Here is a 23470-nt window from a genome sequence, read left to right on the forward strand (position 1 = left end):
GTGCATTTATGTTTTTGTGAAAAGGGAAGGCACAGCCCTTTTCTGATTATCGATAATCAAAAACAAACACACCCATGCTATGACCTTAGGATGAATGAATTAGCCTATTATTGGATTGGATAACTGGATAATAAAAACCACAAACACATCCAAATTAAAGCCAGATCATGTAGCAGCACATTCTCACAAAATCTCCTTGTCATCATGTTTGCATATTAAGTTGCGCTTGATGAAGTGATTTTGCAGCCCTTTTAGAAATATTACGGGAGGGGGTGTGGACGTGATGACGTCATGCCACTAGCCTTTAAAAACTCTGGAGCCTCGCTCACGGGCACGGCTGAACGGGGTGTTTATTCTAACCCTAAATGCGGTCTGGTTCCTGTACTTTTAACGTTTACCGTTTTTACCTCTCGCTTTTCAGTAAACTACAGGAGCTTTTCGAATGGCAACCGGGTTTTTGCAAACAAAAAAAAGCGTGGAGAATCACCCCGGGCGCTCAATTTTCTCGTTAGAAATACCGTGAATGGCGTGGTCAGCTTGGCTGCCGCGAAGAGTTTGTCTCTGTCCGGGTGTTTTGTACGGGATTGTTGCATTGAGCAGATTAAACTGAGCAGGGTAAATTGACTGGTCTTCTCTATGATCCAGTCAGAAAGCCCACGCTCAAACATTTCAATTGCATTTATCCATTACGAGTTGTGTGTTAGAGCTCAGCTGTTGCAGCTAGCTGTTAGCTGTGCAGTGGTGTTAAGTAACTAGTAGGCTACATTTACTCAAGTACTGTACAATTTTGAGGTACTTTCTAATGCTTTTATTTCTACTCAGAGGCAAATATTGTAGGCTACTTCTAGGCTACTACATTTATTTAAAAACTTTAGTTGGGCCCTACTAGTTAATTTGTAGATTTCGATTAATGTGACAAACATACTAAATACTTCAGCCCATTTGAAAACACATTTTGACCATTTAAAAATGGCCAATCTACAAGCTCGCAGCTTGCTGAGCTGCTATTCAAAATATTTTGTATACATTTGAAAACGAAATGGGACATTCTGCACAATGCTACTTTTGTAAACACTTCAGCCCATTTGAAAATACATTTCGACCATTTGAAAATGGCCGTTCTACAAGCTCACACCAAAGTTGACCAGTTTGCTGCCCACCTGTCGCATGCATTCGAACGCTGTTGCAGGAATTAAATAGAAAATAAATGGGTCAAGTAAGTAATTCATGGATTTCATTTGTAGGCCTACACCGTCCATGTTGAAGACCAACACGGGTGTTTCAATTGTCTGATTGGCATAGAACTAATGTTCTACGGCAATCAGAACACCTGTGTTGATCCTCGACATACAGATTTTGAACATTGAAATTACTACCATTTGGATAGCTCACTATTCCTACACACGTAACTTTACCACCAAACCCCACGTAGGCCAAACGGTAGTTGGAACAATGACACTGCACCGAATCCTACTGCTCCTCAGAGGGAAATCAAGTTGGCATCTGCACTAGACTAGAGGTTAAAGGGACCCCAATTTAAACAAGCCCAAAAGCTTTCTTGCAGTGTTTATCCTCCTTTTATTTGACCCTGTATCAGTGAACTGTCCTGTACCTTTTCCTATTCAAACTTCTAATAAAGTATTCAATCAGTCAAAACAAGGTGAACATTGGAGAATTATTTGTACTATGGGAATGGAGCTTTTGTTTTCTGATGGAATTCCTCGTATAAACAGGAGTTAAACTAACTTTTCCATATTGGAAAGATTGCAAGAAAACAACATTCTTTACTGCATGCCGGAAGAATGGCATTTCACATAAAGCTGATCATATAAATTCTATTCAACACATTTAACATGTATTTTTGTACTTGTTTTACTGGTACACTGCATATACACTGTTATAGGTCCACTTAAGTCAGTGGAATGTTGGGTGGTGTAGGTTTGATGCCTGCATGGTCCTCCTGGGAGGGGAATGCAGGACATAGCCACATGTGTGCCAAACCCTCAGAGTACAGCCTGTGGGACATCGGGTGGTGAGGACTGTTTTAAACATTCAAGTGCTAGCCTTTCAGACAATACCAAAATATATCTACGGCTTCCGCAATAATCAAAGCTGCACAGTGTCGTCAAACTAGTGAACTCTGACTGGACTCTGCCAAAATACATTGACCACATCCAACTTAATACATGTTTGATGACTCTACATTGTTTGATATACAGTGTATATTTGAACAGTGTTTCAAATCCATGTGTGTCAGTTTGAGCTTGTTAAGTTTTGTTATGGATGTGCAGTGGACGTAGACATCAGTTTAGAGACCTAAAAGAGAATCTGAAATGCCTTTTTCTCCTGGAATACCATTTCTGGATAAAATTAGCTAAATGAAACCCTGAACATCTTAAAGTAGATCCTGAATAGTACGGTACATGCTGCACAGATGTCAAAGTTCCAAACCTAGTAGTACATTATCACAATAAGGTTTATAACGGCAGGGGTGCATATATTGTACATTAAGTTTAATGGCACATCACCAAAGAGAGTCAGATTGCTTCAGCTGTTTTGATAGAGGCAGCCATCCCCTCTACACTAAGACTGGGACATGAGGTGCCAGTGACATGTTTATTTTGAGATGTAAAATGTAGTTCATGGAAGGGCCTAACTACAAATGTAAAAAAAAAAAAAAAAGGAAATACATAGTTTGTATAATGTTCAGTCTGTCAACAATGTAAGAGTAAGACTGATCGATACTGATCGGTACATCTGACAAAATAATATTACTCTCTTTTCAGTTCGAGGGTGCAGTCACACTGAACTTTGATTCTGCCTATGCGGCAGATCCTGCCAATGCTTTTCAATGGGAACTGTTATTTATTTATTTATTGGCGGAAATCCATGAATGGCAATACACTGCTCCGCTCACATAGAGCATTGGCAGAATCCGCTGCATAGGTCTTTAGTTACCCATTTGTGCATCTCTGTCACCAGCAAGCTTGTGTGCGCTGACATCTCAGGTCTCCTACGGTCTACAGTATACTAATACCCAGACCTCCTACTGTACTGAAATTCAAGCATCTGTTCATTTGCTGACAATCCTTGCCTCTCATCTTCAGTGTGTATCCCCTTCAGAGCTTCATTTCTGATCATTGTGCAATATTAACATAAGCCATCTGCTTTTCTAAACAGGACCACAGTCAATTGATTTCCCCTGTTTAAATTGTTTTAAACAAAGAAATATGGGGCTGATTTGATGCACAAGACCCAAGACATTTTAAAAAGTATGTGGGCAAACTCAAACAGATTCTGTTAAGAGCCTTCAAAATATCAGTGTGAAATCAACATGATCCAGCTATCAATTCCTAATATGTTTTTCCCTGTTTGCAAACTATAAAAGAAAATCCCAAACTCCTTCAAAAGAGTGGAGAATGAGAAATGACTGTGCCCGTTTGTGTTTTGAGTGGTGTATGGCAGAAAACATGGGGTTCAGGCCTGGGGGTCCTTGTCTGTTTTGAGGCAAAAATCTGATTTAAAACATGTTACACTAAGTCATAATAACTGATAAACATGCCTTTGTACATGCCAAGATGTATATTCACATCTTGTCCTCACTGAAAAAACACTAATACAGCTTGTGGCTTGCGTTGGAGGTTCTGTTTTCAACCAAGATCTCTGCCTGCATGTTCTCAATGTGATATCAATCCCATACGTCATACAGTATCTGCTATCCTGAAACTGTAACCTAGCTAACTCCCCCACAGCATCAGCATGAAATGCAGTGATAAAGTTGATTAATTAGTAACTGTACAGTATGTGTGTGCGGAAAAGCCATATGTTTGAATTAGCGCCACATTTATTGTGAAATGAAGTTAGAAATTCCAACACGTGAAAAGAATAACATAAGACTGGATAAGCCAGGTCAGCCATAAATTATAGGCTACTATGACTGTTTCAGAGTATAAAAGTGAACAAACAAAGACAAAGATCATCCTTACAGCCTAAGGATGATCAGTAGTTAGAAAAGTAAATTCAATTTGGTCAGACTCGGACATCTAATAAGAAAAAGATGTTCTCCTAAATATAAACAACAAAAGAGCAGCTAGGCTGGCATTGTGAAGAAAAGCTGATTTCTGTCCAGTTCCTTGAGGAAGCGGTACCCAGCCATTACATGTTTTTTTTCTGTGAGTGGTCAGCACAGCGCGGGGGTGAGAGGCTACACCCTTTCCTCCAGAGAGACTGCACAACCTGGCACAGCTTCATCATGCCATGGCATGCACATTACATATCCAATCCATCCACCTATTTAGGCAGTGTTTCTCAAACTTTTGAATTTCAGATTTTCAGGGTCTCCCCTTAACTCTGACAGTGTACAAATGAAACCAAATGAACCCGTTAGTGTTCATTTGGTTTCATTTGTACACTGTCAGAGTTACAGACTTGTATGGGTCAATTTAGACCCCCCTAATGGAGTCCCTGGAATCCACTTTGAGAACCACTGAATTAATGTTTACAAATAAATGTACCTTGATTGTAGGTCAGTAAATGGAAATACACAAAGTGATCTACCTTAGTTTGTGGTGGAAATTAATGGAAGGGTTTATATTTTTAATGGTAAAATATCCCAAATTCAATCTATACTCAATATCTTCATCAGCCTTTCTATCTACACTGTAGGCCTACTGTCTTTGCAATGTCTTCATAAATATGATATACCGGTAATGATTAAGATTTTCCATCTTCTTTGACATGTTAATATGATTTATATTATGACGTACTTGGCTGTCAAAGACATTGCTATCATACTAGTAGCAGTCACCATGGGTGTATAACATTTGAAAGAAGTCTCAAAATACAGATGAAAAACTTAAAAACATAGCAAAACATAATGTCTGCCAGAGTGGCACTGCACTAATAGTGAGTGACATTTCCAAAGAAAACAAACAAGGTAAACGCAAGAGAGAAAAGTTGAATTTAAAGACTAATTACCTCACATTTCTTCTGTTATTGTGAAACTTAATCGGTGCATAGATGAGGTAAAGGAGATTATATCTGTGTTTCACTGTCCGATAAGATATTAAAGTGATATAAAGTGCTATGGTCTAGGCCAAGACAATTCCTATAGGATTGACATTCCAAATTACAGTATAGCACTATGCAGCACCTTCCCAAAAATAAGTCACTCATATCTTAGCAAAGGGAATTGTTAAAAGTTGTGCACTTCAGTATTCTTACTTGCCGCTATATTTTTCCAAAACACTTCATGAGGCTGTATAATATCCATGAAATTGCACATGACTTTGAGTAAATAAGATACAGTCCATAGATCAAGATCAACTGACAAAAACAACTGATGTAAGATCTGATATTGTAGAAGTGTCTCAGATTCATTTGCCCTTTTCCATCCAATTCAGACTTAGCCCAAAAGAATTCTGGATTGAATACAAGCTATTTGTTAAGCAAACTTCTCAACAGAACTAGGAGCCAACACTGAGGTCATCAGCCAGTACACAATTCATTTCCACCACAGGTCTCAGTGTTTTTATAATCTGGTTTAGATGCTACAAATGGCTCTCCAAAGGCAGTCGCTCTTTCTTTGCTGGACTACACATAGAGAGAAACTCAAGGAAAGACATGCAACCTACCCCAGGTCAATAGTCTTGCTTGAACCCACAATGAAACAAGCACAGGTCATGTACCGTAGTGCATAGCCTACAGTGACATGAATGGCCAGTACTTTGTCATGTTTTGTTTTATGAGTTTTACAGACTGCAGCACATTTCCTTCTGTAAACAAATTCTCTATTAAAATGATGAAAAACTCTTGTTTTTTCATTCTGTTTTGAAAATGATCGAAATAAGGTGAATAATCTAGTTAATATGCAATATTACAAAATACATGTCTGGCGTTTATTTGCCAAAATATAGTTCCTTAATTATAAACAATACTTAAAATAAAATAATAAAAAACACATACTTGCGAAGAGTAATGATTTAAAAGCGGGACCACTACAACAGGGGTGTGATTAATGGAGAGACAATGAGAGACACGAGAGAACTACATAAGCGGTGAGCAGTCTACTTCCTTAGACCGGGCACTATATTCAGGACACAAAAGTGAATAACATTGTTTCAGACTTAACGGTTCATACAAATGACAAACACTTCACTGCACCATTCATAAATATGTTTTTCTTGTTTTCTCCCCGAATGACAAAATGCAATTCCATTTACAATGGAATGAAATGGAATAACAATTCTGTTTACAAGCTGCCTGATTGTTCTAGGCTCAAGACTAGCAGGGAGGTACGGAGAAAACTAAAGTTGGAATCTAATTTTAAAATGGCTGTTTGTGGTTTACTGTTTAGAGTCACTTGCATGTTTGTGGAATACGTCGTTTTATAGTGCACTTGACTTTATTATAAACTGGGTCACCCTTTTTTGGTGGGGAACAAAGCAAAACAAAAAAACAAGAGGACCTGCTCACTTGCCTGTCCATAATGATTACGGCTCATGCCTTGTGGTTTATGGTAACTATAGCAGCAAAAGTCAATAATGTCAATAGGAATATTAATTGTTTGGTCTGTTTCAGGACAGATAGCACCTATCTTCGCAACTCTTCGTTCAGTTTATGTCCATGCAAATGTTTTAATTTTCTTCTCAGGGTAAAATAGAAGGTGTACTAGGAGAAATAGGGGGGAAATTAAAAGTGTTCTTACACAGGTTACACAAGTTGGTGCTCAAGTGCACCAACTTATTGATCTACTGCAAGAGATGCACTGAGAATGGAATGAGGTCTTGAGGAACAAGTAAAGCTAAGTTTGGGAAGATAAAAGCAATGAGGAGTGACTGTTTGTTGATCCACAAATGCTAAGAATAGCATGTTGTTTAGACAGATGTTCGGTTTGATGTTTACCTGATATCCCAGTTAAATTGTTTTCTTTGTACTCTATTTACTTGACCATTTACTGTGTCGTATACTGACTAGGGTTCATGCCATTTACTTCAATCTTGCACTTTGAAAGGTGCTCTAGATCAGTGGTTCTCAACCTGTGGGTCGGGATCCCCAGGGGGGTCCCCAAATAGTTTTTGGGGTGTCCCCAGATGATCAACGTAATGTGCAACATTGTTTTCTCACTCAACAGTAAACAAACCAACATAAAGTTTAAAGGAGCTATAGTCAACTTTTTCTTGAAAAACGGATGCTAAAATAAAAATATTTTTTCGAAAATATTTTATAAAACAATAAGCTTCATATATGTGTTTCTATTCAAAAATGACCACAAAAAGCATAAGATAATGATAAAATAATCATTTTGGCCATTGTCAGACCGACACTTTGTTTACATTCTAGTCTATAGACTAGAATGTAAACAAAGTGTCGGCCCTACAATGAAAAAGTTGACTATAGCTCCTTTAAGTGTATAGAGAGGTTATATGCACTTTTCTAAAGTGACAATTTAAGGACTTTTTTTTTTTTTTTTAAGATTTGTTTTTGGGCTTTTTGCCTTTATTGGATAGGACAGTAGAGTAGACTGACAGGAAATGGGGGAGAGACAGGGAGTGACATGCGGCAAAGGTCGCCTGGATCAGGAATCGAACCGGCAACGCCGACAGGCATTGATGCCGAAATGGCAATACCTATATGGTATGCACCTGGTCCACTAGGCCACCAGGCACCCCATTTAAGGACTTTTTAATACCTCTAAAATGACTAAATTAAACATTGGCCAAATAGACGATCTACATGCTCACAACGCTTCGCGTTGCGAGGCGTTGTGAGCATGTAGATCTGCTATTTTCACAATAGAACAATTGTGATACAAAATGTAATGCCTCAACTCTTAGTATGGGGGGGGGGGGGGGGGGGTCCCCAGTTAGAATATGAGGGTCCCCAGTTAAAATATGATGATTTTGGGGGTCATTGCCTGAAAAGGTTGAGAACCACTGCTCTAGATAAGAGCGTCTAAATGCTAAATGCCTAAAATGTAAATTGACATGAGATATGAGAAAGGAAATATGAACTTGACACCAAGAGTAAGGGTGGGAGTAATTAAAACCTTACCTGTTTGCAGTCGAGCCCACACTCTTCCCAACTCTGTTTGGGAGAGACAGAAAAACAGCATCACCAAACGGACACACATGTTAAGTTACAGTAGTAAAAAGAAAGAAAGAAAAAAAAGACAACAAAATAAAACAAAAAAAATCTAATCCTTGTCTTTTCTCTCTATTCTCTCTGCTCTATACAAAAAGTTTATGCAAGTCCCACTTTCACCCTGCTGTTCACTCCTCTCAACCCCCAAAAAATCTCTCTCCACACCCTCTCCTCTCTCCTTTCTCTCTCTCACTCTTTCTCTCTTGCTCTCTCTCTGTCTACACCCTCTCTCTCCTCCTCAGTGATGTTCTTCCGTTGCCATGACGATTACAAAGGCACAGGGATCAACTGTTGAGGCATTGCAGCTGAGAAGAGTGTTTCATCTTTTGACTTCAATGCATAGTGCTGGTTATCAGGATATCTTGTTTGTTTAGCCTAGATAAATCAATCTGAATCTCTCTCTCTCTCTCTCTCTCTCTCTCTCTCTCTCTCTCTCTCTCTCTCTCTCTCTCTCTCTCTCTCCTGGATACTGGTGAAATTCTCTCGAATCACAATACATCTCTCTCCTCATCCTGAGGGACAGCTCTAGAAACACAAGCCTCAATTTAGGCTACACGGTGCCTCCCCCTGGCTAGGCACAGAAATAGCTGCAAGGACAGAGAAAATCTTGGGGCCAAGTTACTTCACTAACTGTCACAAAAATCAACACACGCACGCACGCACGTGTACACACACACACACACACACACACACACACACACACACACACACACACACACACACACACACACACACACACACTATTGAAGAATGCTACAGACATGTGCAACACACGCTAGACATAAATCTTTCTGGCAATAGTTGCAACATCTGTGAACGTGATGCTGTAATCCATAAGCATTTCCGTCAAAACATTACATCTATTTTAAATACAACTGCATTTTGAGCGTTGCGTGAAACGAAGCTGCCTTTTTAGTACAGCTTATTTCCCAGGGCATATAAAAGAAATACGGATAAAAAGTAGCTTTACAAGTATTGTGGTTTACTCCATTGCTTCTCTAAACCACTGGTTTTATCTCTTCTTCCCTGCTTTTACCACAAACACAAGATTCTTTCAAGCCTTTATTGGATACACAGCTGGTAATCTTATCAGTACCCTATCCTATAAATATAGCTGACAATGCCCACAGTAGCAGGTATACAATTTTCCAGACATGTTCATGTTAATGCTATTTTAAAACTAGCTAATTATGCTTTGGCTAGGGATCTTCAAGTTCGAAATAATTTCCAATCGATTCCATCAAAACGACAGACGACTCAATGCCATAATGTCATGGCTGTAACAATTAAGAACTGTCAGAAGATAGTCACACCAGTTACCTCATTATTATATTTCAGCTATGTTAATGTAGAAGTGTCAAAACAGATTAATTAAGATTTAAATTAAGTCAAATTAAGGTTTATATTCAACTATATGGTTGTGATCCAATCAATTACGCACCCCCCTTGAATTCATGGATATTTCTTTGTTTTTGTCACATTCCTAAGCCAATAATGTGATGATAAGAATATACACTGACTAAAAGACCCTCATGTATCCAGTAGGGGACACAAAGAGTCTCCTCTGTGCCATCTTGTCAGTGGACATACATTTCAGTTCAGACATGTTTGATTTGATTTTGTATTAAACAATTTGGGGACCCCTTCTTTACAGAAACAGTGTCCACTGTCTACCCAATCCAACCATTTTCTGTCACATACAGACAGCTCTATCATATTCACCCTCACAGCGCATACCCTAACCTGTCACACTTCCACTGTGCTTTGCAGCCAACAAGACCAATGTCTACTCTGTTCTCTGAAAACAGTGCATTAACGCATGGCTGTTTTCATTCAACAAAGTTTTTATTGTACCACTAGCGTGACTGTGGCAATAAACATCACACTTCAGTGTGTCATGTTGTGTTTATTGTAGTTCCTTGCATGTCTGCTTTCTTTTTAATCGTCTCAGTAGGATTTGCAGTCTCTACGAGGTGGTGATCATATAACATGTGGACAGGCAGATAGGGAACGATGGCTAATTCAACACAGACGAGTAGCAGTATTATCAATGCAGTCCTCATCTTTCTATTGTATTTGTTATTGTTTTAACTGTTCTCCTCCTACAGTGTAGTAAGGCTTAATTACAGTAATTCAGTGTTACTGTGTTCCTGAGGTCATTTTAAGAGGTAATAGATTAACAAATTGGACAGTAGCAAAACTGTTTTTTTTTTGTAGGCCTACTTTCCACCTCTTCTATTCAAATATGGGAGTATTGTTAGAGCATTTCGCTGCAGATCAAGAGGTTCCTATGTCCAGCTTCTAAACTGTTTTAGTTTACGAGTGAAAATCTAGAAAAATAACCTGTTGGACTGTGGGCCTAGCTCTATGAGATCTATCTACAGCAGTGGTTCTCAACCAGTGGTACCACGCGTGGTCCTTACTTCCAGGTGGTCCCCAGCTAAATCATGGAGAGTCGGTAACCAATAAATGGATATTTAACTCTTGAGAATGTAAAATGAAACAATAGTTAAATTATTGCTAAAACATCTGCATTACTTAATTTACAAGAGGTCAACATAAATAGAGAATAGAGAGTGTAGAAGAATTGTTATTTTGATCAACATGCCTGTTATCTCCTGCTACCACATCAATACAACAATTGTGGACAAAATATTCTTCTTGGGTCTAAGAGGCTGAATCTGAGCAAATGGTGGTCCGTGGCTCAAATGCAGAATAAACTAGAAGCAGTGCTCTTCCGAGCACAGGTCTCCACCAGGCCACACAAATCGGCCTGTTATAGCGCCACCATGAGGCTGATTTAAAAAATGTGGGGCAGAGGTTCTGAATTAGCATCCAGGGAGTGTGTGTGCTCAGTTTGGCAGCGATCGGGCCAACAGCGCCGGAGATTAGCTGGTAACAACCAGGCCACACAAATCGGCCTGTTATAGCGCCACCATGAGGCTGATTTGAAAAATGTGGGGCAGAGGTTCTAGATTGGCATCCAGGGAGTGTGTGTGCTCAGTTTGGCAGCGATCGGGCCAACGGTGACTGAGATTAGCTGTTCACAAACTGCGAGGACGCACGGACGGACGCACGCACGCACGGACGCACGGACGGACGGACGGACGGACGGAGGGGAAAACATACTCTCCCTCAGCCTTCGGCTGGTGGAGACAATAATGGTCCTTGATATACGAAAGGGGTTGAAAACCACTGATCTACAGTAACTGCAAATTCTGCCAATTTAAACCACTAGAAGCTTGGCCGCCCCTATAGGCTAGACTCACATATAACACTTTTGGTAAATCATATTTCTACTATAATCTGTAAACATATGTCACCCCCAAACATTTTGGGGGTGACATATTTAGACCTAAGTTAAATAAAAAATCTGTTAAATAAATAATAATATAGGCCTAGTTGATTGATTGATTGATTGATTGATTGATTGATTGATTGATTGATTGATTGAAGAATTTATTAGAAGTTTGCATAGGAAAAGGTACAGTTTCATGACAGTACAAATCACTGGCACAAGGTCAACTAAAAGGAGATCCTAGTAAGTTTTACGGCTTATTTACACAATATAATATTGTGCAAATATAATACAGACCCTACATTACATAATTGACAACATGAAACACAGAATACGCCAAATGAAAGACCCTCCCTTATTCAAGATGCTACTGTCAGCAACACTGAGTCAGAACAGGACTGGCATGTAGGCTAGACAGTGCAAATTAAAGTCTCCAGGCTATAACAATATAAAAGTCCTCACCTCGCAATGACAATTGGGAGACGATGATTTTACATTTTACACAAAGCAAACCTATTTTGTGTGCGATATTCAGGTAGGATTTCTCAAGACATTGTAGCCTATCGTGCAGAACAACATAAAACCCCATCAGACAAAATAAATAAATCACAACATATCCTTGTAATTTGTACTTACGCGTTCGACGCCATTTCTTTCAATATCGCAATGTATTTACTTTACTTTATTATTAGGATTAGTTTATTAACAAATCATTTTGGCCTTGGCGAATTGAACTTAATCTGCTGCTTACTGAAGAGAGAGATTCCTGTCCGCTGGTTTATGGAGGTTTGTCTCCCTCAAGTGGTCAAAGGACGGCAAGCAATGTTGTCATTGTTTTCAGTATTGGATCGTGGCGGTGGACAAAAGCTAACCGCATGGCATTTAAAATCCGAAAGTGTATGTGGGCTATTTAGCTGAATTACCGAATTAACCGAAAATGTCAACATGAACAGACCATTTATACATTTGTTTTATGTTGATATTTGCTTATCAACGACGCTTTGCATCACGGGGGTATCGCTCAGTGGTAGAGCATTTGACTGCAGATCAAGAGGTCCCCGGTTCAAATCCGGATGCCCCCTATTTTCTTTTTTGAGTTTAGAGTTAGTGAAGTTGAAGTGTACATATTACTACTAGGATGGTAATATTACAACAATAGTTATTTGTTCCAACCGTGTTATGCTAAGCCCGAGGTATAAAACTGCAACAGGAGACCACGCACACCCACCCACCCACCCACACACACACACACACACACACACACATATATATATAGGCCTGTAGGAGTGGAGGCATATGATATTATAGCCTACCTACTAAGAGAGCAGTGATACTGCTTAGTGGACTAAGTGACCTCTAGTTAACAGAGCAGCTACCTTTAAACATATTTTAATACTGAGGCATTTTTTTTCCTCTAGTTGTTTTGAGAAAAAAATACATTTTATTCGCTCCAAAGGACTGCAAAGCATTGCTGCTATTTGTTTAAAAAAGTTTTATGTCTTGTATATAATAACATGTATGTAAGAACAAAATAAATGTGACATATAGTTCTGTTTACAGTTCACACAATGCTGTGCCCCAATGCTGGCATGAGAAAACATACGTTTACATTGCCAAAGTGTAGGCTACACAATACAATATGATACAATCAGAACTAAATATGTACAAGTGAAAGGAGTTTTCATGTATCAAGGTTATGTGTGCAGGCAGGTATATAGTACTATATACAATGGTTAATAGTCTTTAAGGTGGTTGGGTTCCATTTGATATCCATCTCCTATCACAGCAGCTCACAAATCTTGCTGCTGTGTTTGCACATTGTTGTATTTCACCCAGCAGATATGGGAGGTTTGTTTAATCATTGGTCATGTTTTCAAACTTTCCTTGGGTGGTTATGATCTGTACTAGGAAGCATGTGTCTCTGATTGCTTAGTATGGCTGTAAAGTCACACTGTAATGAAAGTCTCTCTGGCCGTGATTGCAGGTTGATTGAGACGTGTTTTTTTCACTGTGCTTTCCTTTCTGCTGCTGTTTGACTCAGCAGTCTCACTCTTGTGGGTTCCTTGCCAGACCTCCTGCCTAGTGCCTACAGCTGGCACGGTTGTTGCCACTCAGGGGCGTCATTTGGGTCTATGCATATTGTCCCCAACTGAATTGTTTTAGCTGATTGATCCGATTTCATCGCAATTGATATAACTCTTCTATAGTCTAGATCAGGGGTAGGCAACCTTAGGCACGGGTGCCACTGCCAACATTGGCACAGGGGACGGTGATCACTGGCACACTGGCAGAAGTGTGAGAGAGAGGATTTTTATTTTAAATGTTTTAAATAGTGTTTTAAACGTGGTCAATTAAATTAAGTCAGCTAATTTGCAGCAAATTACATCCTTCACATAATTCTACATTCATTAAAGCTCAGAACTTTGACTGGGGAGGGAGTCTGGGAGATAGGTGGGTTATTGCTCTGAGTCTAATGATCGTTATAACAATGTACTGCCAATCAAAATATGTCTGAATTTTTGATGGCTTGCCATTAAAATGTATGTTGACATGGCACACTAACACACTAACTAGAAAATAAAAACAGCACTTCATTTCAAAAAGGTTGCTGACCCCTGGTCTAGATTCTAGAGTAAACATTCAAGAATCTATTGTAGAACCTATAATCTAGATCAGCAGGCACATTGAACCACAAGACACCCTTTCTGACTTTGGCATGAGTAAAGTGGTTATCTAAAGGTTTGCTTTTACCCCCAGGGGTCTATATTTGCCCCCTCCTTATCTCTCTCTCTACACCAAATGTAGACTGTCATCTCTAGTCTGCACACAATTCAATTCAATTCAAATGGCTTTATTGGCACGAGAAAACATACATTTACATTGCCAAAGCAGAAGTGTACACAATACAATACAATCGGAACAAAATATGTACAGGTGAAAAGAGTGTAGCAGTTTTCATGCATCAAGGTTACGTGCAGGCAGAGCAGGGGATGGTGCACACAAGCTCTCCTACTCCTATCACTGTTATGCTGATGTAATATAAAGTTTATACATATTCATATTATGCATACACATATACTTCATATACTCATATTCAGAGATCAATTGCATATAGGACTATGTGGTGTTATATTGCCTGACTGTTATAATAACAAATAAAATCTATACTGGGAGTTAAGACAGTGTGCAGACTTCCCTTCCTTGTCCAGTGTTAGTATCTGATCTATTTCATTTTACCCCATTTGTCTCATTTTATTTATGCTGTTTAGTTTATTCCTTCCTGTGTTTTTCCAGCCTTGCTGAATCTGATCTTCCTTCAGGAATATTGAGTATCACTCAACCAAACTAAACTGCATTCAGAACATTACATGCAACATATAAAACACCCAATGTTCTTTGCCAATGATGGCATTTCATTTATTGATTAAAAAACAGTACATAATACAAAAACTGATACTTTTTACATCCAGACAATCACTTGTTTCTGTAATATAAAGACTTCAAGTAATTTGTGCAACAATTGCTTAAAATACATGGCTAAGCACCTTTCACCCCGACAAACATGTCCTGTGTTTCACAATACAGATACTGTATATAATGTTTTTACATCACATGTAGCCTCCCATTCAAAAATGTCTGGATTTCTGAGGAATGGAGGTATTGCACTGGTTTGGCCAGCTATACTTAAATTTACATCCAAGTTATGGAGTCAGTTTAGGTATCTACTACTACACAATAATGACTAAATGTGGTTGCACCATAAGTAGTATACTGTTAACAGTGTAACATGTCTTTACTGGTTGGAGCAAACCCAAAGTAATGACATATGCACAGTCAAAGTTCACTTAATGCCGTGTTTGAATGTCATTATAACTGATTAGATTACAGTTACCATTTCAGCTGTAGAACAAAATAAAAAAATATTAAAAAGAATAATGCTTTGTATAAAAAATAGTGCAATCTATGCCTTATTTAATATGGGGGCGGCAACATAGAAAGCGCAACATAGAAAGAAATGTGGTGCAATGACTTGAATGTCAGTAGGCTAATACTTGAAAGTTTGACATAAGAAGAAATTTACAGGCAGTACAGACATGTGTACACAGCTGAAAACACCCGCTCAGGTCCATTAGGCAGCTTAGCTTAGATAGTCGCCCAGGCAACCTACAAGGAATTAGGTCTCAGAGGTCTGATAGGTGTATTTTGTAAACATGGTGGAACTCCAGAAGCCTATTTACACACGTTGCATGTTCATACTTTCACGTACGCAACTGAAATCAAGGCTGGCCTGGAAATTACCTTTCTTACCAAGCAGCACGTGTCTGGTGTTATAGGGTACTTCCCTAAAACCTTCCATCCACTTTCACTTTCACAGCCAGGTAAGCTGCTGAGAAAAGAACAGGACTAATAAATGCTAAATGACTGGCTGCCACAATGCCTGGTAGAATAGCAAATTTCACCCAGACACAGGTCTGCATGTACCCGCTTCTACCTCTTAACATGTTTCTCTGAAGCTCATACATCCTGAGATCACGAGGGGCCCCTCACACTGGCTGCCACAATGCCTGGTAGAATAGCAAATTTCACCCAGACACAGGTCTGCATGTACCCGCTTCTACCTCTTAACATGTTTCTCTGAAGCTCATACATCCTGAGATCACGAGGGGCCCTTCACAGACCTGGGTAGGAAGGAGGGGAGGGGGGCAAGGCAGCCGTTGTAAAAGTTCTGTGGCTCGGGGGCACTTGCTCAACATAATACAGTATAGTACTGCTTATGCCCCATGTACTGTGACTTCTACATTGTCCGAGGGAGTTGGTTTAGGTTTAGGAATAACTGGGTTCCCATGTCCTGTTTCCATTTAAAGGTGTGTTAGTTTGCCACAACGTGTGACCTCATCCAGTCCAGACTGGCTGGCAGACTACAGAGAGGGAGAGAAAAAAGGAATGAGGAAAGGAGTGAGAATATGTAGAATAGGTAAATAATCTAAAGTCTCTAAACATCAAAGATGGAACAATTGTTTAGTTAACCACAATCTAATCATTTATTTAGGCACCTGTAATTAATATATTTAAACTAAATCGCCAATTTAACTGTAAACAGGAACAATTGGATGACCACATGAGCCCTATATACTTTGTTGTATGATGAATAGTGAAAATAGCTGCTCTACAAGCTCACAATGTGTTGCATTACAAGACATAGGGAGTTTGTAGATCTGCCCCTTTCCACTATTTTAGAAAATGTCTGCAGCACTCACCCCTCTCCGGTTAGGGCACAGCAGGGCTGAACGTGCCAGGAGCGAGCTGTGATGGAGTTGAGAGTGAGATACTTAGAGATCTCAGCCACCGTCATGGACCCTTTCATATCCTGTTTGTTGGCCAGAACCAGAACAGCTGCATTCTGTAGGTCCTGCGCAGGCAAGAGGAAAAAAACGTTAGGCTACAATCTCACCTTTCAGTATAAATATGCTGACAATGACACAACGGAAAAACAGATGTCAACAATACAGCACAGGCTATGTTGAAACTTCCGTGTCATCAGTTTCAGTTACGCATTTAGTCACATAGAGAGTATGACTAGACGTCAGACATCTACATATAAAACCCAACTATGTCACTCAGCGAAATTGTCATTATTGAGAAATAGTTATAACTGTTATTAAGTTATCGTCAAATTAGTAGGCGTTTAGTCATTTTACACTGTGTTTCAGTGGAAACCAAGTTCTCTTTTACTACTTTTACTCCTGCAAATGTTTATTTTGTACAAAAGAAATGCAAACATCTATTTATTATCCACATGGCCAAAACCCAGAGCTCTTCACTTTGATAGTGAACATGGGGATTCCTACCTCATGTGCCAGCATGTGGTGGAGTTCCTCTTTGGTTAAGGTGAGCCGCTCACGGTCAGTACTGTCCACAACAAGGATAACAATCTGAAGGGTTCAGAAAGGGCAAGATGACATTAGAATAATTTCACAATTAGCTTTAATCACTTTTGTGACTGAAAGATCATTCTGTCTTATTCAGATTCATACTCTACGAGAGCCCATGTTATCAATGGATAATGCAAAAAAAAATTGCAAGCACATGGTCACTTGAGAAATGCCCATATAGAAGATATTGGTTATATTGTAACTAACTAAATATAATAAATTAAACAGAACAAAACGTATTCAAGAGTTTGGTTAGATATGCTCACAATCCTCTTGAAAACTGAGGCAGTTATTATTAGTTTTTGTATTTCAGTGGCATCCTGCGGCTTGTGTTGATGATAACATACACTAATGGACTAGTTACCTCTGTGTTACAGTAGTAAGAATTCCAGGTGGCTCGGAGGCTCTCCTGGCCACCGATATCCCAGACGAGGAAGCGTGTCTTGCGAACATAGATCTCCTCAACATTGCTGCCGATTGTGGGAGAGGTTTGGACGGCCTCCTTTGTCAGGCTGGATGTGTGGGAAGGCAAGAGAACACGTTAGACTCGAGTCCGGCTGTGACTGACTTTATCATTTTTAATATACTATTCTTTAGTGCAGTGTTTCTCAACCACTGTGCCTGGGGACCTTTGGTGTGCCCCTGAGAAGGGCCAAGTGTGCCCCTTGAAACTGCTTGAAAGCCAGTATTGTATTAATAATTTTAAAAATGATTTAAACTAGTGAAAACAGCCGATCTACAAGCACACACCGCCTCGCTGTGCGAGGCGTAGTGTGCTCGTGTGCTCGTGGTGTAAAGGGTGTACACCTTTACACCCCCCGTATTATGTTGGTGTGCCCATGGATTCTTGGGACATGAAAAGTGTGCCCATGCAGAAAAAAGGTTGAGAAACACTGCTTTAGTGAGTAGAGATACAAAAGATAAAATCAATAAAATGTGCATAACTTACAATTGATAGAGGATAGTTGTCTTCCCAGCATTGTCCAGACCCACAATGATGACTTTGTGCTCTGCAAGAAGAAAACAAAACATGTTACATTCTGACCTACCCACTATTTACAATTAACGCATTTAGCAGATGTTCGAATCCAGCGCAATTTACAATGTGCAAGATCAACAGAGTAAACGGTAAATGCTCATGTAAATAGTATGGTGCAGTGTAATATAGTGCAAAGAAAACAATTTGGTGCTACAAAGTAACCAGGCTGCCAGGTAAACATTAAATCTAGCATCTGTCTCTCTTGTCAAAACAATATGTTATCTATTATAAATAACATAGCATTGATGGGTAGGCAAACTCTATAGGCTAACTATGTCTAAAACATACATGACATGTGTGAACAGTTGAAATAACCAACATACATTCTATACAGTAAACCAGAATCTAACGACAAGGAGGGGTGCTAGGGGTGGGCTAGAAAGTGAGTATTCAAGACGGCATGGTGATGGCACACTGAAATGGGGAGTCCTGCAGGCCACCCCACACAACATCACATTTACCTCTAATTATAATACATATAGTGATTGCTAAACTGAAGAAAGGCTGATCCAGGAGAGAGAAAAGACTCTTTGGAGTGTTGTAACATGTCCAACGCTGATAGCATCAGCACACATTGTACCACCACCATTCTACCTGTACATACTGTATGCTCTGCTGCTCTCCCTAGTGTCCAACATGTAAACAGGTTGCATAACGCTTAGGCTATGTGGGAAAAGTCCAACGTCCCCAAGACTCCCCATACAAATGGACAAAGATAGACACGTGTGCTGAGGACCCTGGCCTGCAGCATAAGTACAATCAAATCCTAACAACTTTAAAGCACATAGGCCTATTCCAGAGAAATGAGTTCCAACTCAAGAACCTCTGAACAATGAGTTCCAACTCAAGAACCTCTGAACAACAGAGTTGACCACCAGTAGGTCTACCAGTAAAATAAAGACAGTAAAATACCCAGTGGTGTGTTTTGTACAATAAATTTACTTCTACTCCACTACATCTCAAGAGGAAAATATTGTACTTAGGCCTACTTGAAAACGTATTTACTAGCTACTTTGTTATTAGATTATTATTACGAAACGTTTGAGTCCCTTTTCCATCACTGGTATCAAAGTGATTATGTTCATTATAATTTATCACTACGGTTACATTTGTATGTAAACTCTTTAGTTAAAATAACACTCGGGATGGATTCTGTAGTAGCTAAAGCGCCCAATCCGCCCATGTGTGTGATATGAAATCAAAGCTTTTACCTTTGTCTCCGAACACAGCCATCAGCTTGGTGAAAAGTAGACCCATGTCCAACAAGTAGTGGTGACTGAGAGATGGTTGTAAAAAAATACAAACGAAAGGGTTTTGTTTTTAAGTTAGTTATTGTTAACTTAACTTAGTAGCAAACCAAGAATAGAAAGAAACAGTGTGAGTGAGTGTGTGGTCTCTGAACTCTGTGTGTGTCTGTCTGTGTGTGTAAATGAAACGCAGGTTAAGTAGGTACAACTTCACAAGAATGTTGTGAATACAAAAGGCTGCGTGGAATGTAGGCGTGGAATACTCTGTATACGTCACGGATACAGACGCGTCACACGCACACACACACACACACACACACACACACACACACACACACGCACGCAAAAACACACTTAACCCATATATGGTGAATGGGAAGTTAATGTTTATTTCCTCCTTTTGTATTCCTTTACACTGATGATAGAAAAGTGAAACGAGGATGGAATCCCCAGAAACTTCCCATGAGGTAATAAACTCATATAAACTTACATAATGGCAATTGCCATTCAATAAAGCACTTTCCCAACATTTATAAAACATCAGTGGCTGTGGCTCTTTTTGTAGACTTCGGTTACCCTCGTGTTTGATTATTTTAAAAGCAATTCGAAATTGGAGAAGAAACGATATATTCATAATCAGGATTCGGGTGCATATTTGCGAGAGTCAAAATAAAAACGCATTAATTACGACTTAATTATTTCTCTATACTATAGGCTACTAGGCCTATCAGATTTCTGAATTATATTGTTGCAATAAAAAAAAATATATGGTGGAAAATAACTAAGTACAAGTAGGCCTACATTTACTTATAGCCTACTGTATGAACAATTGTGAGGTATTTATTTACTTATTTCCAATTTCCAATAGGCTACCTTTACTTCTACTCCACTACATATTTGAGGACATTTGAAAACTTTTGTTACTTGTTACTTTGCAGCCATACATTATTATTATAGTCTATTATAACATGCAGTAACCACTTCAGCCTATTTAAACATCTACAGCCGTATATTTTGACACTAATACTTTTGTACTTTTACTCAAGTAACATTTTGAACACAGTCCTTTTACAAACAGAGTATTTATATTGTGGTGTTGCTACTTCTATTTTAAGTAAAACATTTTAGTACTTTTCCCACCACTGCCTCCCCAATGGTGGAAATGGGCTTGCAGCCTCCCACACCTCAATCATGCATACAGTATCCCCCAGGTTGCCTATTCATTGTCATGCTTAACTATGAAAGAGAGCTGTCCATAGATAGGCTAATTGTCTCAAGATCATTGAAAGTAGCCTAAACACTGTTTTGGGGAGTTTTGTTTTGTTAGAAATACAAACCACATCCTTTTGAAGCTGTCAAGAGTTCTTTAATGTCTCCTGACTTTCCTCTGTGACTCACACAGCTACATGTGATCAAAAGAATATTGGGGTAGACTAGAGAGAGAACCTTTGCAAACAGCAGAGCAGCCGATGATAGCCACAGTTTAACACATTACAGTAGATAAAATAACATTGATGAATCAATGGAGGATTTGACTTCTAAGTTAAACCACAGAAATGACGCCCCCCCCCAACACCAACTCATGTCTACATAAATAATAAACTGTGGTCAAAACACTGTTTACAAACGGTTAATAAAGTATTCAATCAGTCAATACTGTGTAGCATAGTGAAACGTTCAAGTCATCTAATCCTGTGTTTCTACACATATTATTTAAGTTATTTTAATATAGGCTGGCATTTTTTTAAAGTATAAATAAATACAACATGAAATTATAATTATAATTAAAATGATCTTGCTATGCCATCCAAAGTTTTAAAGTTGTGCATCTGTATAATAGTGTGCCTTTTGAAATAATTGACACAATCATTTTCTGATTAAAATTTTAATTAAAATACGAATTTATCCACAGATTAAAAATGAAAGGCAGAAAAAGCAAAATGTAGCTACAGTCAGGCACCAATGATACATGTTTCTTTCATATTTTTAACAATTGCGATAACGCAACAATAACATTATTTATGGATCATTATTTAATATTCATGTATTCAACTGAAGACGGGTGAGCTAAGCAGCTCACAAAAAAGACATTCATGGATTGCACCTATTCCCCCACCCCACTACCTCACACAAACTGCAGATAAAAAATAAATAAATGCAAATGTCCACAGGGGAAACAACACTGGGTCAGTAAGAAATCCAGAGAAGAGCATGGTACTCAATAGACAAGCTTGCTGTTTTGGTGAAAACTGGTAGTGATTTACCACACGTAATTACTCTTTAAAACCATAAGCCCTGAAAAACAGACGACATAGCCGGTGCAAAGAAAACAAGACGAACAACAAGCAACAGTATAAGCTTACGATGCAGAGTAAAGCCTGATTTATGCTTCAGCAACAAAGCTGATGGAGTGGCCGCAGAGAGGCCATCTAGGAATCTGAAATGACTGTAGCTGGTCCGAGCGTCTCGTCCAGTAAACATGTCAAAGTGTCCCTGAGCATGGACACTTAACCTCTAACAGCTACCCCTGTGCACTCATCAATGCTATCTGAGCAGCCATCAGTTTGATGAAGCTGTAGAAGCAATTTCCCCTTCCCCATGCAGGGATCAGAAAATACTTTCTTTAAAAAAACACTTTGCTGCCGAAGCATGAATCAAGCTCGACATGACACAAAGACACACATGTGGTATGAAAAGTACAGTAGGCCTACTATGACAAGATTTAAGACATCCCACCATGGCAGTGGTGGACATGGCTTGGTGAGACATTCGGGCACTTGTGATTGGAGTTCTCTTGAAAGAAATTTGAGGGTGTGAAGTAACATTAGGTACTTTGTTCGTTCACACTGCTTTCTTCCACTGTAATGCCGTTTTTAACCTGTGCCATGTTGGGAAAACCTAGTGCACAGGTGAATAGACTACTACAGGAGCCATCTCCATAGCATCCTCAAACAGCTGGGGAAATGATTAGAAAACGGGACCAGACATGTATACACAAAGGTACAGTTCATATAGTACAGTACACGGCTGAAGCAGGTCAGGGAAGAAGGTAGTATCTTTGGGGTGTTTGTGTCTGTAACATTAGAGTGTCATTATGACCAAAACAATGCCTGTCAATAAATTATCTCATTCAATTATGGCAACTATTCCACCAGATAGCTTTTTAAGGTCTGGGTGATAAGAAAGAAAGTGAGAGACTCACAAGCTCTGGATCCCATCCCAAAAGGGTTATAAATCCTGAAATCCATTCGCATGTGCAAGAGAAAAAGAGTGTATTATTGCAGTGGTTCTCAAATCTTTTCAGGCTGCAACCCCCCAAAATAAGCATATTTGAGCTGGGGACCCTCAACCTGACAAGCACTTGGAATTGTAAGAGTTGAGGCATTACATTTAGTTTGACTCTGTTCCACAGATAACTATTGTGAAAATAGATAGAAGCTCTCAACGCTATTTCATAGATTTTTTTCCTCTTTCTGGTATTACTTTATAATTTGGCCAATGTTTGACCAGTTTGTAAAGTATATTTAAGTACTTTTGATGCCGTAATGGTCTTTTTTCCTGTTATTTCTTTTCTTTTTATAGATCTTAAAAGTCCTTAAATTGTTACTTTATTGTCATCTGGGGATCTCCACAAAATCGACCCCGACCCACAGGTTGAGAACCACTGTATTAGTGTACATGCGTGTGTCTGTGTGTTAGAGAGAGAAAGAGAGAGAGACAGAGAGAGAAATACCCTGTCACTGTACATGTGGACAATGATATTAGACCCTGTTTAAGACTGCAGAGGACAGACCTGCTTGCCTTCTCATTC

At 39.2% G+C, this 23470-nt stretch overlaps 2 protein-coding genes across 2 annotated transcripts in view; both read right to left on the minus strand.

The window, feature by feature from the left end:
- The window catches only part of LOC308282894 (plexin domain-containing protein 1-like), a gene marked incomplete at both ends in the record, with an annotated part of 15948 nt that extends 7817 nt beyond the window's left edge, over window positions 1-8131 (minus strand). The window contains one exon of the mRNA XM_080723283.1: window positions 8053-8131. Coding sequence (XP_080579409.1) covers window positions 8053-8131 — 79 coding nt within the window. The remainder of the gene's footprint in view (window positions 1-8052) is intronic.
- A 6868-nt stretch (window positions 8132-14999) lies between these two features.
- On the minus strand, window positions 15000-19822 carry arl5c (ADP-ribosylation factor-like 5C). The gene is made up of 6 exons (XM_080723754.1): window positions 19624-19822; window positions 18323-18383; window positions 17738-17885; window positions 17290-17373; window positions 16699-16850; window positions 15000-16359 (listed from the first exon to the last, which is right to left on the minus strand). Exons 1-6 carry the CDS (start codon window positions 19667-19669, stop codon window positions 16311-16313), a joined length of 540 nt encoding a protein of 179 aa, XP_080579880.1. The 5' UTR covers window positions 19670-19822; the 3' UTR covers window positions 15000-16310.
- Window positions 19823-23470: the final 3648 nt, after the last annotated feature.

The sequence above is a fragment of the Nannobrachium achirus genome (genome assembly GCF_963921795.1).
Source record: "Nannobrachium achirus genome assembly, chromosome: 4".
Taxonomy (NCBI): domain Eukaryota; kingdom Metazoa; phylum Chordata; class Actinopteri; order Myctophiformes; family Myctophidae; genus Nannobrachium; species Nannobrachium achirus.